Source organism: Pollachius pollachius (assembly GCF_949987615.1).
Source record: "Pollachius pollachius genome assembly, chromosome: 6".
Lineage (NCBI taxonomy): Eukaryota > Metazoa > Chordata > Actinopteri > Gadiformes > Gadidae > Pollachius > Pollachius pollachius.
This window is the reverse complement of record NC_136939.1, coordinates 8,566,137-8,585,628: the sequence shown is the minus strand read 5'-3', so window position 1 is coordinate 8,585,628 and position 19,492 is coordinate 8,566,137. Positions and strand designations below refer to the sequence as shown.

At 42.9% G+C, this 19,492-nt stretch overlaps 1 protein-coding gene across 1 annotated transcript in view; it reads left to right on the top strand.

The window, feature by feature from the left end:
* Positions 1–19,492, top strand: part of specc1 (sperm antigen with calponin homology and coiled-coil domains 1) — a 65,528-nt gene that overhangs the window by 8,892 nt on the left and 37,144 nt on the right. Inside the window, exons 2-3 of the mRNA XM_079738548.1 lie at positions 3,572–3,753; positions 3,978–4,107. Coding sequence (XP_079594674.1) covers positions 3,595–3,753; positions 3,978–4,107 — 289 coding nt within the window. The 5' untranslated portion in view covers positions 3,572–3,594. The remainder of the gene's footprint in view (positions 1–3,571; positions 3,754–3,977; positions 4,108–19,492) is intronic.

Genomic DNA, 19,492 nt, shown 5'->3' with positions numbered 1-19,492 from the left:
AGACAAACTCCACTGGCTTGTTCTGAATGCTAATGGATGGAGATCTATATGTTGTCTGGGGCAACCAGTGGGTGCAGAAGCACTCGGAAACCTCTGATTCCAATCACGTGAGTTTTTTTCTATGTCTCTCACGGTCTCTGCATTTGCTCAATTCTGGACTGCAGCAGTTTTATCTGTGTGATTTGGATTGAAATATGAACTAGTTGAATAATTGCATGTGATGAAGAAAGTTAAATGCATTTTGTACATGGGTTACAATGCCTACAGCAATTAGAAAATGAAACAAAGCAGGGTTAGCTTTTTGATCATCTTTTGGCATCCTGTTAGTTCATTTTAGTGTATTATTCTATGTGCTCTGAGCTCACATAGTCTTCTATTGAAGCGGCCTATGAGTAGTTCCATTGTTTTAGCACAACAGGAACACATCAGAGGATATGATGAAGCACGCTAGCATTCATACCAGGTTCTTTCAGCCTCGGTTTGGAAAGTACTGACTGAATCAACCTTCTGGCTACTCCTATTGGCTAGCTGTCATTATGGATAAGAGGCGGACCTTCTCAATGTAAAGCCCCTGTGAATCCAAGCAAGGCTCATCTCTGACACATCCTAATAGATTACTTCAAGTCGTTGATTGGCGATGATTAATTATGTGACACACTGTTTACTTGCAATAAGTGTGAATCTGGTTCTAATGTGAATGGAAATAAAACGGCTTTGTGTGTGCCACACAAAATCACATTGTATGTGGCTTGAAACGTGTAAGGAAGTAGAGCATTGCATTATCTATTTCCTGATTATTTTTTCTGACAGCCGTGCTCATGTTCTGCTATACAAATCTTTTAGAGATATGATAACATTTTTTCCTGTTGAAGCCAGGCAGTGAGTTCCTATCCTCTTCTGTGATTTGCATACAGAGACAGAACTGGTGATGGTATCAGTGTACCAGCCAAGATAAATATGCTTTGGTGAAAGGTCAGCAAATAGGTAGGAGATGCTGAAAGCTATACACTATGCTGCTGATCCTAACTTATTTGTGGTGGCCGTGGTGAGCCGGGATGGGCAGTGCAACAAAAGCCTGTGCAGGGAAAGCTGTGCTTGCTCTGGACTTTGTAGTGGTAGTGGCTGGTGGTTATTTTAGTTTTGGGCTCAAAGTCTTTCTTCGGTTTTGTGTTTTAGTGCATGTCAAACCTCAACATTGTAATTTGGAGCTCTTTATTTTGACTTGGAAAGTGCTTCTTTTTTTTAAGGCGTTTTCCAGTGTTTTATTTTCGGGGTAAATAACACATTACGTAATTTTGGCTGCATTACGTGTTTTCTCTAGGGGGGTAGTTCGTTTTCTATCTCAACCCCTCAGAGAGGGGAGAGTAAGTTGCTTGCTAAATAATGTTCATCCAGGTTATACTGTAGGAAGCCATCACAACAAAAACTAGTAATATTAAGTGTAGATACGACTACGGCAATGGTAAATTGCCATAGTGGGTCTGAACTGACTGATAAGTTTCGATTTGATTTGATTTGCTAGATTTGGGCCCAAACTGATGAGCCTAATATCGGTGGATCCTCAGAGTCCTGGCATCCTCTATGTCACTTCTTGGCGGCTTAGTTTCACCAGCAACTTAGATCTCAGAGTCGTTCACTCCACTGCTCTGCTTTAAAAAGCACCAATGTAATTACAACGGCGAACAAGCCAATAGTTTGGGTTGTGGTACCTACAAATCATATTCTGCTTTCTAACTTACAGGGCAAGTTCCAACTTTTAAGTTGGCGAGACTGATCCAGTTTCATTACTTGGCATGTAGCATTTAACCGTACATGGATGTGATTCCTGCTACAGTGAGAAATGATAATAAGTTGCCAGTGCCACTAGCGGTGCCTCTGTCATTTCTGCATGTGCATGCTTGTTGAGTCGAAAAGGAACTAGGCTCTCTTCCTGTTTAAGCCTTTCGGGTTTGTCTAAGTAGGACGTTGTGAAGGGGCCTAAAATGGAACAGCATTGCACTCCTGAGAAAAGTGTTCTAGCTGCAGAAGAATAGGAACAGGTCATCTCTCTGCGAAAAACACTTTGATGAGTCAGTGAATAGTTGTTTTTGTGACTTTTCACATGCTATTTAAATCTTAAAGATGATTAAATCTTAAAGATTTCTTCTCATATCTTGCCAACTTGGGTAAATGATCAGTTGTCCTACAATGTGATTTAAATTAAAAATGTTCTACCAGCGTTCCCTTTGAGGACATAATGGTGCGAAGCAAATGATGTGGGAGATATTTGACTTGCCTTTATTTACCTACTGTTTTACGCATTGAGTAAACAAAGCTGTCAACTCCAACAAATGCATCCTCCCAGCATGCGTAGACTATTTCTAAATCAAACAAGAATGTACGTTCACCATGAGTGTGGGCTAATGTTGCATCTTCTGTCTCCTCCATCCATGTTTGAATGTACTTACACTTATGAACTTAAAAAAATATATATACTAAAACAAATATTGAAATGTATCAACAATCTCTGCAGACAAAGGAGTCTCAGTAGGAAGGGATCTGGGATCAGTGAATAAGAAGCTTGAACATACTGTACAGTAGTAGACTAGAAGTAGAGCCAGGTGACGGTCACAGGATCCGGCCTTCAGCATATGCTGTTCCATTGGACACACACGCACACGCACACGCACACGCACACACACACAGTAATGCCGAAGCGTATGTTCTTTATTAGAAAGCCTGTCAGGGTTTCATTAACCCTCGAACATACACTGTCACTGTTTTTAAGTGCTTCTAGGCAACCATGTAGTTTAGTGTCATGTGTTTCTTTTAACTTTTTTACTGAATGTAAAGGGGACAGCATATTAGTTTTACAGCAGTAAACGAGCAGTCAGGAGAAGAGCGGGTGACCAAAACATCCAGCCAGGGGACCCTGCCCCACAGCTGTCCCCATTTACTACCTGTAAGGAGGCTACGGCCCCATTAACAGGGCCTTCTCTTTCACCAAGCACGCGGCTGAAGAGACTGTAACCCCAGCATCACCTCTGCTTTTTCAATCAATGAGTTTGCCGGTCTCGAGGGACCTTGTGGGCGGCTCATCACGGGCCCAGCGATGGCTCTCCCCGCATCCTGCACTCTCGCTCTCTCGTTCGCTCTCTCTCTCGTTCGCTCTCTCTCTCTCTCAATGCTCTTTCCACCAGATACTGGCTGCCCTCCCGCTAAAGTAGATTGGCTCCTCAAGGACACTGACTGCACATATTTATAAGTCTTAATGCATCCACTTCCTGTTAACAGTGTATCCAGTGCTTTGAATATTAGTTTCTGTTCACCCACACTACTCCTCTCAGTGTAACTCCTGTTTGTACAACCAGTGGGTTTTAAGTGTTGGCTTGTCCCTTCTCCATTAGCTCCAGGCGACGTGGTTGTGCCCGAAGTATTAGTAAGTCATTTATGCGGGTATTTAAAGTAACTAAACCCGCCAGTTGTGAGAGCTGCTACTAAGCGTTGTTAGACAGGTGATCATGAATTTGAAGTGCAAAAATGTCTTTACTCAAATGGCTATTTATCTTATATTCACTCTTGTTGTGTCCAGGTGTTGGTAGCAGACAAACGGCCATGTTGAAAGGGGCCACCACCAAGGTGGGGCTGCCCAAGGCAGGGCCCCCAGAGCGGGCCAGACATGCGTCCATTCCTTCCTCCTCCACCATACCCTCCAGCTCCCTAAAGACCTCCAGGTCCTCCAACACGCTGGCCTCAGACCTGCGCCTCAGTAGGGTATGTGACGATTAAGTACCCCTCATACACCGCCATATGTCTGTTGGCTAAAGTATTGAAATGATTTGATGCTAAAAAAACGGACGCCTGTAGAAACTAGGATAGTGAATGTATCAGCTCTTGAATCTCTGATTCTCTCTGATTTAGTGAGTAAGTGGTCTACCTCCTCCCAGCCTTCAGTGCGCTGTGTGGCCTTACCACCAGATGTGTGTTCTGTGTTGCAGATGAAGAGGGCCAGTAGCGACGATGCTCTGGCCAAGCCGGCATTGGGAGCAGCCACTTCCAGGATGAGAAAGACCGTCACAACTGGAGCTATCTCAGACCTGCCAGAGGCCCGCCCCCGGACCCTGACTGGTAGGCCAATAACCAATCACAGAGAGTCATGTGATCCTGTGCCCCACTCACCATGTTGACCTTCTTTGACTTTAGAATTATAGTGCATTTTTATGGTCAATGATTATGAAGTATTATGATTGGGTGGTTGCGGGGGATGATGTGTTTCCAATGCTGAATGATGAGGTGGCTTTGAACAGTGAACTCTGTGTGTATTCGTCATCAATTGAATATGAATGTGAATCATTTTTGTATTGTTTGATCTTGACCAGTTATCAAAGAAATAATGTGAACAATAGTGATAATAGATGCTTTCAGAGGGAACGATTACAGTTTATGTCCAATCGCAGATTATATGGCCATATTAATATGAAAATGAATGTTGACGTTATTATAGAAATGTACTGTAATTGTGAAGTGACAGCATACCATTTTATATCAGCATTTTAATGTCAAGACTAGCCACACTAACAATGAATGGCCACTAGAGGGCCACAGAGCTTCAGCAGCTCTATCCCACAGATGGTCATTCTTAATTTCTTGCTCACAATTTATTTTACTTACTGTTTGCTGTATTTAGAGTGTGCAGGTGTCTAGGGTGTTGGCCCATATTTTTGGAATTTCCTGCATTCACTGTCTGCTATTGTGACTGGAAAAATAAGCCTTGGATATGGAAGCAAAGTGGAAAATATGAGGGTTAATTTTTCTGATGCATGGGTATGGAATGGGATGGATCAACCTTAATTGATCCCATGCTCTCATTTTGTGTATTTGGGTTGTTCGGTTTAGTTGTGTAATGAGTTTGAGAATCCTGTTTACATTTAGTATCTGCAAGAATCCTATTGGGGACATTTCTGGATTGCATTAATCATTTTAGTTTACTTGCTATTACATTTTTTGTGTCCATATTGAATGTAGAGCCTCTCGATCTACAGTCTTCTATGCGTCTGCCTGCCTGGGTGCACAGTGTGATTGTCTGGTCATGTCTCTTATTGTTGGTACAGGTTTGGCAAGATTAGTATGATGCAAGTTCACCAAAAAGATGTTGTGTGACATGATGGAGTCAGGCACTTCTTTTATGCCTTCAGTTCTGTTTATGAATAGCAGAGGTATGGTGGATCTAGGCGTTCATAAGGTCATCACCTGACTCCGTTTTTTTTGTTTCTGAAGCAATTTACTTTATAAAACTATGCACTATTTTGTAATAAGGTGGACCGTCACACTCGTCCTTTTCTAATAGAGGAAAGTACTGGTTCGTATGGGTGTGACATTAATTGTGGAAAAGTTGTACCACCATTAAGTTTACTGAGTTTCTCCCAATCAACATAGAGAATGTGTTATGCAATGCTGTGTAATTCTCACAATCAATTGTATTACTCCAGTAAGTATCCTTACATTTATGAGATTGGTTTAATGGGCATTATACTACTAAACGAGCAGTTAATTCAAGCCCACATCAGGAAAATTTGCTTGATGTTTAAGGGAGGAATCTTTGTGTTAGTTGTATTATTTAAAGTTTCTAGTTGTAGAGTCCGCTCTGACACTGAGATAAAAGCTTATGTGTGCTGTATTAAACCAAGGTTGCTCTTCAAAGGACTGTTGGTTCAAGCATCACAAATTGATTTCTTTACCAAAGCCCGGATGAAAAAATCTTTCCTCTATCCTGCTTTTCTTTTTCTCATTCTGTTCCTCTCTTCCTCTCTCCGAGTTCTGCAGCGTAACCCATATGAAAGGCTACCATTGAACGAGGGGTTCCTAATTAGCAAACATGGCACTTTTTAAGCATACTCACACCCAAGAATACAAGCGACCCTACTTTGTATCAAACCCAATTAATTAATTACTGTGACAGCGCTTGGTCTGCCCTACTTTTGGTGGTCGACAGCTATTGGCTAACCAAGCAGAATTTGGTGTCAGTGTTTAATAAATGTATTCTGTAATCAAAGCGGTGCCTCTTTAAAAGAGGTGCGAACTGTAATGATTGCGGTTTTAATACGCACTTACACACATTCACACACACTCTCTCATCATGCAGTGCTGGACAAACTACAATAAGCCTTTCATAAAAAGTGCATTTGCATGCGGGATCCCTGTTTCATCCACCAGTGTCTGAGGCATAATGCGTAGCCCCAAAAGCAGGGTCAGTCATTATCAATGAGCAGGCCAGGTGGCTTTGTTTTTCTCATCAACGCCCCATTACATACACTGATGACATCCAGGACGTTAACTATACATCATGGCATCATGACCCATCTGTCCACCAAGCTACCAGAGGACAGACGTGATGGCCACATCCCTTTGTCTTTCTCTGCCTCGGCGTCGGGGCCCACTTGGAGTTGCCTGACAGGCATAGAGGGCTGTGGACGATGACTGATTGATAAACCGTAGATATTTGAATATACGAAAAAATATATCTCAAATCTAAAATAATCTAAATAAAACAATTTCAAATTTTAGGAAGGTCTCCATGAGAGTTTGACTATAAGAAAAGACTGCTTAATGTAAAGCAAATTGTTTCCCTCTGTGCATTTTAAGTGCATACAGTGTGGGTGAATGCCAGTAAAGTATCTAAAGACATTTGAAGTCATAACAGTAAGTCTACATCAGACTGTGCAACTAGCGGAAAATCCAGTTATCTGGGAGAGCTAGCCACACATGCACGGTGGATGAGCGGCCACGTGCAACCCTGCCACTATCAGCACTTTACGAGTGGGACTCTCTTGCGTATTACCTTCTCAAAGGAAAGGCCATATTTTGAATATAGATTGGGGTGGCGACCCACGATATTTGCACAGTATGATATGATGCTGCTGAAAGGATCTTGGAAAGGTCTCAGTTGGTTTGGTTTATTGATGTCAAAGAGAGGGAATCAGCAAGTCTTTTGAATTGTCAAGGATGTTGCTAAATGGCAGATTCTCTAAAGCTTTTTGGGCATTTGTTGCACGTATTTTTCACCAATATTTTTCGCCAATATGACCAGACTAGGTCTGACTTGAAAATGATAAGCTTTGCTTCTTTTGGTCTAGTGAACTAGATGCTGTAGTAGCCATCTGGGTTAAGCTCATCCGTTCACTTCTGGAGGCCAGATGTACGCTTTAATCTTTACTAAAAAAGGAATAAAGTAAAAAAAATGATCGAAAAGAAAACTGCCTATCTAACACAGAGGCCTTCATGGCTGTGTTGGGTATTAACGTTAATGTTTGGGTATTATCTGTGATTTAACGGTATTCCTAAGTTCAGAAAAAAAAATGCCTTCACTTTCTGTCTTAAAGCATAAGCATCAATTATGTCATTAAATCATTACATCTAAATGCGTATTTAATATGTTTGTTTTACTAGGTCAAACTATATACAGTGTTTTATAGATGGATCGATGGTTAGTAATAACTGACTGAAGCACTATGTCATAGTTTGACTGTCGGTCATTCTCCGACCAGGCATGGCACCCCTTCCCTTCCAGCACTCACTCAAGATGATTTCAATGGACAGATCACACACACACACCCCCACAAACACACACACACAAGCGCACACACACACACACACACGACCATCATCATGCCCATCATCATCAGTGTTGGGGGGGCTAAAAGAGGACCAGTTGGGTAAGAGTTGTGACCCTCCTCACAGCGGGCTACACTAATGAGCCTCCAGTGTTGGTTTGGTTAATGGACTCGTGTCACTTCGCCCCTCGTCAGTGGGCCAGCTCTACCGTGCAGAGCCCCGGCAGTCGCAAGGGGTTAAAACCCAGCCGCGGCTGGATGACTTATTCAGGATGCTTCATCAATATTTCAATGAAGCTTTCGCTCTGAGACGAGTCTCTGTGGAGTATGTGAGAAAAGCGGACGGACGCGTTAGACAGTCCTGCTCTTAATAATGTCAATGAATAATGTCAATGCTGAAGTGGCCTGGAAGAGCCTGACGGACTCTTTCAGGAAAAAGGCTATTGACGGGTGCGGTTGCACCCTGGTTTTACCTGCTGTAGCGGTTCAAGCTTAAAGCTGGGCTTTGTTAGAAATTGCACTGTTACCATTTTATGCAACAACAGGCATGAAGCATGAAATTGAGTTTTGTAAAAAAAAAAAATCCTCAGACACGTTTGACTGCTTAGCCCTGCGTTCAACTGTTAGGATATCTGTGTTAAAATACATTGACTGGTTCTTTTTAAGAAGGCATTCAGCCTCAAAATGCCCCTCACTATAAGCTGTTGTTAGATATTGATTCCATGAATTGACTGTAATGAGATTCTATAGTTCTATAGCAGTATTATGCCATAGTGTTGTTGAATACTTGATTCTGAATGGTCAATAAGTTGCCAAAGGTGTGCATTATTTTCTTTAACGGTAAACCACAGTCTTTTTAAACATTTCCCAATCATTTTGCAACAAATCCAACATTCAAACATAACTATTGGCCAGATGTTTCCTTTACAACGCAAAGAAAACATGGACCCAAAAAATAATATTGAAATATAATATTTATTTAAATTTCAGCTGATTCAGGCGATAAAAATCCAATACTATTATAAATAAAAGTTGCTTTTATCTAATCCCAGCTGGTAACTGTTGTATAAGGGCAATAAATCAATCCTGGCTATCCCGATATTGAAAAATTATGTATTCCCTCATTATTTTTCAATAACGGCACAGCTCATCGTCGTTTATTCCTTCTATATTAACTATCTTTACTAAATAAAACCTTCTTTAGACTGAAAACAAAGTTTCTAGTTTAGTTTCTTTCTTTCCCCCCTATTTCCGAGTGTAATTCTCTTTTTTGCTAATCAACTTGCGTAGCGGGCAGCGTTGTTGTGACATTCTCCATGAGTTATATACTGAGGGGGGCTGTTTCTAGCAGCTCGGCTCCAAGTTTAACAGCGAGACGATAAAGATGTTTAACAGAAGGAACCAGCTTTGCCGTAATGAGGGGCCTCAATCTCCCCCATGCCTGCAGGATATCTGTCCTCCTGAACCCAAGCTCCTTCATTAAAGAGCCACCGAGAAATGCTTTACGGACTACTGTCTACCCGCTAATCATCTCATGCACTAGGGGTCCCTGTCAATCACTCATCTCCAGCTCGGGCAGCCTCGGCTTCTCATCATGTTTACCAATTACCGAAGGTTTGTCATACACTTCTCTCGACATGTATCAACCCTGATTTGTATTTTAATGGCACAAAGTCCCATTTTTAACGTCATTCACGTTAAAGAAAACCAAACCAATTATCTGGCCTGTCAAGTTTTGGAAGAAAACCAAAACTTGACAGGCCAGATAATGCACACCGTTATGTGCATTTTATTTCACACACCTGTGTACACGAGACAGGCTTCGGTTCAGGAGAGTGCAGTGCGTGGTCTGCATCTGCAAGAAATGTGGTGCCCATATCTGCTTAGACCCAGACGCCAGCCTGAACATGTGTGCCCAGAGGGAGGGAGTGTGTCTGTGTGTGTGTGTCTTTGTTTATGTCTGTGTGCGCGTAGTCACGTAAGTCCTCATACCTGTCAGATGCACTAATCAATCACATCCTGGTCCCACGTGGCTGTCCCAACCTGCAGAAGTGCTCGGCTGTAACAGACAGACACGCACTGACACACTCCACGCACACACACACACATCCATATGCTCGTGCTGGTACTCTCAGCACAGATGCCACGCATGCTTACACAGAGGAATGGGGTTTGGATGGGAAGAGGGGGGGACATTATGCATGCAAGAACACACCTTTAGTGGTCCCTTCCTCAACCTAATGCACTCAAACTTCTCATCCAATACATCACACACACAACTCAATGCATGGTACCATTTTGGCAAGACACACAGACATCTACGACTCTACTTGGATTTATTTGGGCTGCGTTCTTTTATTTATTTATTTATTTAGACATGTTTTGTTCGCCACCTTGATTTAATTTTGTTCTCTTCAAGTTTGACAATGCTGGCCAGCTGGACTGGTACTGACACGCAACTGGGGAGTCTTCACCGTAGCTGGTGGTTTACAGGGTTAACCTCAAAGGCTCAGATTCACTCTGGACCTTTCGAAGATCTGACATTACCGTAGGCCACCACCCTCACCTGGCATCACCTGTTAGCAGTTTGTGAACAAAGTTTGTGTTTTGCGTCATTGTAGAGATTCCTCCCAATTACAATTACAAATAGGGCATTTAGCAGACGCTTTTATCCAAAGCGACTTACATCGGTTAATACACACAGTGTTTCTTCTCTACCCTCTCTTGGGTAGAGAAGACGTACAAGCCTGTAAGAAGGAGTGAGAGTTGAGGAGAATGGGGAAAAGGAGAGACTGGGAGGGGGTTCAGAAGAATGAGAGAAGGAGGGGGAGCTGAGAGACGAGAGATCTCCTCTTAATGTTGTTCAAGAGGGTTGAGAGGGGGGGTCCTGTCTTGCCAGACCTTATAAAAGGTCTTTTGGTTGGTGTGGATGGGCCTCCGGTACTGAGGCGGGAACATTCTTAGCTGGATTAGAGAACTGTTTGTTTACCGAAGTGGATCTGCTGCTTCAAAGGCCCAAAAGAAGAGTGGAGAGTTACAGAGAAACAAGCACCACTTGTTCACACCATTCACACACAACACCCAAACATCCCACAGATTTACAAGCTTTATTGCCATCAGAGATAAGATTGAAACATGCCATTGCAAGGACCTTTCACATAAATGGCGGATAAGGAATGGCATGTCTAGTCTTAACTTTTAGGTTTTATACAGTTCTATCGTTCTGCTATAATTGCTGGAATTTTAATTGGTCATGTGTTTCTGCTCTATGTGTATGGTGCAATTATATTTTATATGGAGCTTTACAAAGCAGTGTAAAACTTGCTTTAAAAAAGAAAAGAAAAGCGATAGCTTTTACAATAGAAAAGCTCCATTGGCTTCAATATAAAATCGAAACACGGAACGTTTTTATCAGTGAAGGTTGAATTTCTACATATTTTGTACATTTTTTGTTCTAATTATTATCAGTTGACCCTGACCGTGTAATGGTACAATGTTATGTTGTAAGACCATTATGTTAAGGCTGAATCTACCTCAACTTGACCATGGGACTTTTGGCACACACAGGCCAACATCAAACTTTATAGAGAAAGTGACTCATCAGGAAACCAGTCAACTGCCTTCTGAATCTAGCCCCTGTGGGCTCCTATCAGCATGAATATTTCACACACGCATAGAGAACAAGTGAGGATGGGAAAAAACATATACCCACTGACACACAACACACAAGCACACACAATATCCCCCACTGGGTCTCCTACAATGTGAACGGTTGGGTGAGTGACTAGTGAATTGCCACAAAACCCTAGCATGGCCCCTCATTGCCCACCCCCAGCTCCATCCCCTTCACATTATCCAGAGTTATACGAAGCAAAATGTGTACGTGTGTGCGTGTGTGTGTCCTGTTGGTTGTGAAACTCAACCCCCACTCCCGCTCCCTTGTACTCGGCTTTCACTTGAAATGAAAGGACGGAGCTGTATAAACAAATACAGCCCTTCCCTCTGTTTCTCTCACCTTCCTTCCTTCCTTTCTTGCTCCTTCCTCTGTCTCTCTCTCTCTCTCTTTTGCTCTCCTTGTCACTCTCTATTGTTATTCTCTCTTTGTCTCTGCCTCTCTCTCTTTCTCCCTTCCTCTCTCCCTCAACTGGCTGGACTCTACAACATGAGCGAGAGCCAGAGTGTGTTGCTCCGCTGATGTGGGTGAGAGAGAGCCAGTCAGTGAGCAGCAGAGTCAACAGCTCTCTCAGGATAGGAGGAGTGTGTATATGTGTGTGGTGTTGTATCTGCATGTGTGTGCATGTGGGAAGCCTAGGAGGCCACGCCCACTCTGGGCTGATTCCAGGCATCCTTGCGATAATGAAGTCTGCGCGGCGCTGCCTGCCAGTGTGTCATACTACCATCGCTCTAGCGGACACACGCGCTCTCTCTCTCTCTCTCTCTCTATAAGCACACACACACAGCGGACCCCTCTCGCTGTCAAACACGCACACAGACTGAGAGAAGTGGAAGCAAAGACAACAGGACGTAAAGGAGGGAGAGGGGAGAAGAGTTTTGGTGTGGTGGGATGGTTGTGGAGGTGGTAGGCCATCACTGTGGCTAAACCGGCGGTCTCACATTGCCCCGCGGGACAGACGGCAAGTGCCGTATACGGCCGCCAAACCCCCCCCTACCCTCTCCTCCTTCTCCCGCCACACACGCCACCTGCCGCCACGGAATTCTTGGATTAATCTCTTCTCCCGAGCGGGATCGGAGGAGTTGCTGAACGGACAACATGGGGAACCAGGCGGGAAGACAGGATGAGTCAAATTCAGGTCTGCTCCCCGGTGGTTCACACCGTTTTGACTCCGCAAACAGTGTCTGTCTGGCTGGCTGTCTGACTGTCTGACTCTGTCTGTCTGGTTGGCTGTCTGACTCTTTTGTCTGTCTCTCTTTCTAACTGTCTCTCTGGCTGGCGGTCTGCCAGGCGGTCTGTCTGGCGATGTCTCCTTCTCTCCGTCTCTTCCTATCCCTTTTACTGATTTCTCTTTGTGTCTGTGTCTCTTCTTGTGCGTTCAGTCTGTCTGTCCCCCCTTGCGTCTCTGCTCTCTGTCTCACCTTGAGTCTGTGTATCTTTATCTCTCTGTCAGTTAGTGCCCCTTTCTTCTGTCTCTGCCTCATCTCCCTTTGCTCTCCCTGTCTTAGTCTTTATTTTTATCATGACATATTCATCCATCTTTCGCCTGTATCTGATTGGGTCCATTCCTATCTAATCTGTTCTTAGTTTAAAGCATAGGTTTGGTTTTCTGAACAGACCTGCTTTTATCTAATAGTGAATAATAGTCAAAGTGCACTCACAGTGCCTGTATCTTGGACTACTATCTCTATATCTTGCCTTGTTGGGCTGTAGTGTTGCTCTTCCATAAGTGTGTCCTGTGTGTTTGTAGGTGTGGATGGAAAAATTGACATCTGCATTTTCCTTTATTCATAATCAGATCTCATAACATGTACAATTCCCTATGAATATTATGACATAAAGTGGTGGTGTGCTTATGATGGTGTTTGTGTGTATGGCGCAACAGAAAAGTGCTGAGTGAGGTTTCTCCCTTGTGTCAGTGCGGCTGCCTGGTTACTAAGATGCTGTATTAAACATGTCCGACATTCTATTTTAAAAGTCCCTATGACCAGCTGAAAACTCTGCGCCCTTCATTTCTTTAACAAAGCATGGGTACCCGTGCTTACTCTGTGCACATGTGCAGTGTTTTCAAACCTGCTGTGGCCTACATCATTTGCATCTGCTATTTTGTGCACATTTATATTTGGACCAATCCTCTCCCATCCCAGTCAAGTGACCTGCACCATGCTAGGTTCTCTCCATGCCTGAGAACCAATAGACCAGACCAAAGACTTGCAAGGCTGTTTGCAATTTGGATTTTAAGGACCACACACAGAATTCATGTGGTATTCTGCAGAGCATGTCTTCAGTATTAGGGGATCAGCCAACACTTGTTTGGTTCATGATGGAGAACAGTGAGATCAGCTTCCGAGACGAGAGTACGAGAGCTACTGCATACTTTCAGAGATCAGCTCCCACTGGTCTGGTCTTTACAAACACATGCTCACACTTGACAGATGATAAGCAACAGCCTCAGGAATGTGTAAGCGCACCTGTTGTGAAGTTGCAACAAAACAAATTTGATAATTTGACCGGATATGATCCAATAGGAAATAACGTTAATATGTATTTATTAGTGCTGTCAAGCGTTTGAAATATTTAAACGCGATTAATCGCATTAGTGAGATCAGAGAGTGTTGACAAAGACAGTAATAAAATATATTTGGTAAGATGGATATAAGAAGAGAGACCTGCAGTGAATTCAACCCGGTCCACTTGACATCGGGTAGGTGCATGACAGTGATAGGCCTACCATTAAACTTCAATAGCCCAGGCTTTTATTTGTTTCAATCACTGAACTTTCAAACAAAACTCTTGCTCAGCAAAGATGGGAAATACTATAACATTTATTATTTAAACCAGTATGAATATTCCTACCGTACGTAGGCCTATACAAATTACCAGGCTATCGAATAACACACACACACACACACACACACACACACACACACACACACACACACACACACACACACACACACACACACACACACACACACACACACACACACACACACACACACACACACACACACACACACACACACGGTGGCGGAGTGGTAATCGGGAGAATTCCCGGTAGGCAGTTAACGTTTCGGGGCTGTCGGGCTGATTACTGCGGGATAACAATGTTGCGTTTATAAAAGTTCCTTGCAGCGCCGTCCGGCAGCCTGAGCTGTGCGCCCGCAACCTCTCACGCCTTGTTCACACTACATGCATCTGTCGACGGATGACCGAGGGCGTGTCTGACGTATAGGGGACTAGTCTATGTAGACGGATACTGCAGCCAATCAAATTGCTTCCCGCTACAATGGCGATGTGTGGATATAAATACAAAAGATGACACAAACAACAGGTGGCTAAAAAATCAATCCAATCATTCCACATTTCTTTAAAAAATATATAACGGCCGGATTTTTCCTGCTTCTTCCTGCTTGTTATTGCAAAATGGATCCAGGAAACGCGTGGAGTGTATTTGCATAACCGCGATCTGATTGGCCGACGGATCCACCGCTGCATGAAAAGTTGAACATTCGTCAACTTTTTGACGCAGGCCACGGAGCCTAATGGACGGACGGACCAACATTGCATTTCGCAACGCCCCATGCAAAGTCAATGTGATCCGTCGACGGACAGAGGTAGTGTGAACAAGCCCTCACACCCCTTGCCCACTGTATCTGTCCGTTGACAGATCCCATTGACTATGCATGGGGCGATCCCGAAATGCATTGTGGGTCCATCCGTTCCGTCGGCTCCGTCTCTTGCGTTCAGAAGTTGAGAAAATTTTAACTTTTCAGGCAGCAACGGATCCGTCAGCCAATTAGATCGTGGCTCCATCGGCAAATACCACTCCCCCATCCGTCAGACACGCCTTTCGTCGTCCGTTGATGAACGGATGCAGTGGGCAAGCTGCGTCACTCACTCATCAGCCACAACACTCACAAACTGTCAACGTCACAACCAAGTCGATTTTGTCTAGAGGGGAGTAACTGAGCGGCCCCTCCCGAAGTGGTACACCCAAGGTGGGCCTTGAACTGCGATTTGTCAGAAAGACGTAAGAGCTAATGACAACATTGAACTCTCGTGCAGGCTCGAACAGAGAGACACACAAACACACACTTTTAAGGAGTTTTTCACCTGCTCCGTATCCTTGCTTGCCCCAACAAGTTTGTGCGGCGTGCTTGTTGTTTTGTTTCTGGTGTAGCTAGATCCGTTATGGTGTTTTAGTTTTTCTAACATGACTAGTTGTTGCTAGACAGCAGATGAAAAAACTACAACGTTTGCCAAGCCAAAAGAGCGTTAATCGTGGATAAAAAAATGAACGCCGTTAAAAGTGTTCTGCGTTAACGCCGTTAATAACGCGTCAAACTGACAGCACTAGTATTTATTATTTATTTTTTACAAAGATTACGTTCTATTTTAAAATTGACCAAAATATGTGGGCTGTCACTGTCGCTATACAGTTCCTCTTTAATCATTTGTGAATATCCAGCCAGCAATACTATGGCTTACTCTTTTCAGGCTAAATTTGCAAGCAGAATAGAATGCAAGAATTAGAAAAAATTTGAAATTATGTGGTCTTTCGTTATTATAAATAAAGGCACATTGGCAGGTTATTAACTGTGGTATGAGACGATATTTCAAACTCTCAAGGTAAATCTCTTCTTGGGCAGGGAATAGATTAGGCTTCTCCACCAATTCACTGAGTCAGCCATTATGCTGCTGGGGCTGTGAGATGTATTTATACGCTTCTCGGTTAAGCTAGGGCCCTTTCCAATGATCTATGTTGTGACTGCAGAGATGAACTTACGCTTCAGAGTGGTCTGATGTAAATTGATCAGGCCGTTATCCACAGTGTTCCATATAATAAATAGGAATATTATGAAACTGCTAGAATATTTATGAAGGTTTTCTCTTGAGATGTAGCTTAGTCAAGAGGCCAGAAGCATTGCATATGAAATGAGGCACCCTGATCAATTGAATCTCATCTTCAAGTTTGATGCGGTGTTCAAGACAGCTTGGAACTCGAAAAATGAGATCCGACGTTGAAATTTAGGTGTAATTCCTGGGTTCTTACTTGACCAACTTGAGTATAATTTGATGTGTAATTATGCAATGTGTTATTGTTTATAGTTTGCTCTGATTATAGCAATATTTGGAATTTAACGGCTACTTTATCTATAAAAAGGTCTAGCCAATGTTAATCTCTCTTATTCATACGTTTCCAAAAGAAGCATAAATTGCTGCTGCATAAATTTGATTTATTCAGCATTTAACCACAATTTGCATGAATTTCTTAAATTTAACTCCCCGAGTTAAAATGACAGCAGGACTGATGTCAGAATCTCCGAACTGAGACTTCAGAGTTCCGAAGAAATATTGTGTAACAAGCTTTGTTTCTTTTTTGTTTTATTCTTTATTTCAATAGTTCACTGGAATAGGGAAGTTGCATGCTTAAACTAAGACCTCTATTCCACCCTGGTCAATCCCAGCTAAAGGCCAGCTGTGTTTTGTCAGAGATCGGGCTTGGAGAACACAGAATCCACTGCGATGTTGGTGCAAGTCGGCACAGGGACGTGGGGAAAAGCCAAGCCAACTCATTTCACTCATTTGATTTGCGGTGTTATCTCCAAGGTGGAGGGGTTGAGTGGTGGGCTGTCATCAGCTGGACAGATAAGCAGAGCTTTTTCAGAGCCTTGCTACACCGAGGAACACTGCTCGACTGTTTCTCCTTCTCTTTCCTCTGCAGACGCAGGGTCTACGGTCAGCCCATGAAGAACTTTAAATATAGCTTTAACATTTCTTTATGTTTTTAACCAGTCTCTGATACGTATTTAATGTAACTCAGGCAAGACCCACACACGGTTAGTGGAATGCAAGCACTTTTGGAGATTCTGCGCTCTCCAAACTATGTTTGTCCAGCCAGTTCAGTCATGATTTGGCAAGTGCTCGCATGGTCAAAAAAGGGAACTTTGCTGAGGTCCAGCCTCTTGCGGTCTCCCCTGCAGGGGGGTAGGGATGCTTGGGAGAGTCTGTAATGCAGGGTAATTCTGCCAAAGGGGTCGGGTATGTGCAAACGTTTTGATAGGAGCACCCGAGGTGGTTTGTATACCGATGTAGCAATAGTCGTATTGTCATTGAAATAACATGGCTGCTTTTTTGTATTTTTTGGTATTTTTTGGTTCACCCACTGGCAGCTGGTTGTCAACACCATAATCCAGGGCTGCATCAAGTTGCCAAAGCTATTGTTTTTCTTGTTGTGTTTTACTACTTATATGACGACATACTACAACTGGCAAGGCAACATGAGAGTTGAGCCATAAGAACACACAACGCAAAGGACCCAAACCTAAACAAGCTAATCTAAATGTATTTGTAATACATGAAAGACTCATTTGTTTATTCAGCCTTAATTCTGTATGTCTCTTTAAGTACGGAAGAAAGTGTGTGTGTGTGTGTGTGTGTGTGTGTGTGTGTGTGTGTGTGTTACATTTCAGTTGTGTACACTTAACGGTGTTCCCATCTGTGTGTGTGCATGCAAAAGTATGCTTTGGTTTATAAACATGCATGTGTGAGACCCTTTGAACTCAATTGGAAGCTCTTGAGTATGTTGATGTAGCCATCTTAATGCACGAGTGTGTCCAGCTGCATCTGCTTGTTGTCTGTCTCCCATTCGGACAAATATCTCTGACATGGAAAGACATTTTCTCCTTCAATACAAAACATCTCAATGTTTTTAATCAGTCAAAATTAAAACTTGATTACATGTCTGTATAAATTAAATAGCCCACCATCCCTCCTGAATTATATCTCTTTGTAGCATCTAGGAAACCAACCGTGATTTCCTTTTGTTCACGTCTGCTAACATAAATGAGATCAATTGCAAGGGACCCCATTTCTCTCTCATGAAATAACAACTTGGATTCTACCCATGGGGCCCAAAGCCAAGCCCTGGGTTGTATATCCGTGCCCCACTCTCTACACCATGTCCGGGCAAAAGAAGATAGGCCGCCCCATTTTGGAGAGCTTGGAAGCGATGGAAGCTGCGCTAATTTTGGCTCTCTATAGCAGTTGGCACAGAAAATTAACTCTCTGCTACTCTCTTTCACCCTTTTACTCTTGCAAAAGAGATTTTTAATCTTAATGTGTTCAACCTGGTTGAATAAGAATGTCCTGGTATTTTGTTGTTTGTTGTAAACTGGCATCAGTGTGTTGGCACATAACACTGAGGCTTGATAGAAACATAAAAGCATATCTGGCTTCCGTAATACAATATAAAGCAGGATATTGGTGTGGTACAGAATGTAGGACGAAGCCAATTTGATACCTCGCTTTATGACTGTAGGGTTGAAGGTTGCTAAACGCACTAACAAGGTGAAAAATGTGACTTGCATGTTATCTTCTAATTGTAATGTATGAAATTAAAACTTTAAAATCACAAACTTCTTTCCACTCTGTAATTATATGTCTGGTCCAACATATCCCATCAAACAGGCTCTGGATCTTTGTATTTTTGCGTTGAAGCAATGACTTGACTTGTATTCTGTTGAGATATCCAGTTATTCTGCTGGGTTTTGGCTATGTAGTTGTTTATTATTTGTGGTTGTGTTGCTCTGCCGTACACATACCTGAGATGGATGAACTCAAACATGGCAGCTCTCCCTGATGTGTGTTTTTCTTTTTTTATCTTGAAGGGCTTTGGCTGGTTAAATAACGTCAGATCACTGAGATGGTACAACTATTGTTAGTCTGGGATTAGATACAGGCTTCTATTGGATCAGGGGTTTGCAAATCTTTCTCATGCTTCAATCTGTTCATGAATATTGTACTTTCATCAATTTGGAGTGATTGTTCCAGAAAGAGGCCTCTAACATTCAATCTTTGTAAACGATCCGGCTTGTTCCGAGCAATCGTCTTAAAGTATCTTCCTTGTTTGAGCAGAATGTTCCCATGCTTCAAACTTCCTGATGTGTTGGGGGAGTTTTGGCCGCCTCATTGTCCATCAACATAAAGACGCCGGGGCAATACCATTAGCATGCAGGACAGCCAGGATTATTTACTTCAAATGATTAAAGAGGCCATGGTTAAGTGGGCTTCTGTGGCTCGCCAGGTCTTTTGCTATACGGCCTTTCTTCTAGATTGAAGTAATCCTGATGAGAGTTCCTCACCTTACCGGCCATATTCTCAACACGAGTTTCCACTGGGCAGACTCTGATGTGAACACATACTAAATAATAACTTTGTCATGCTG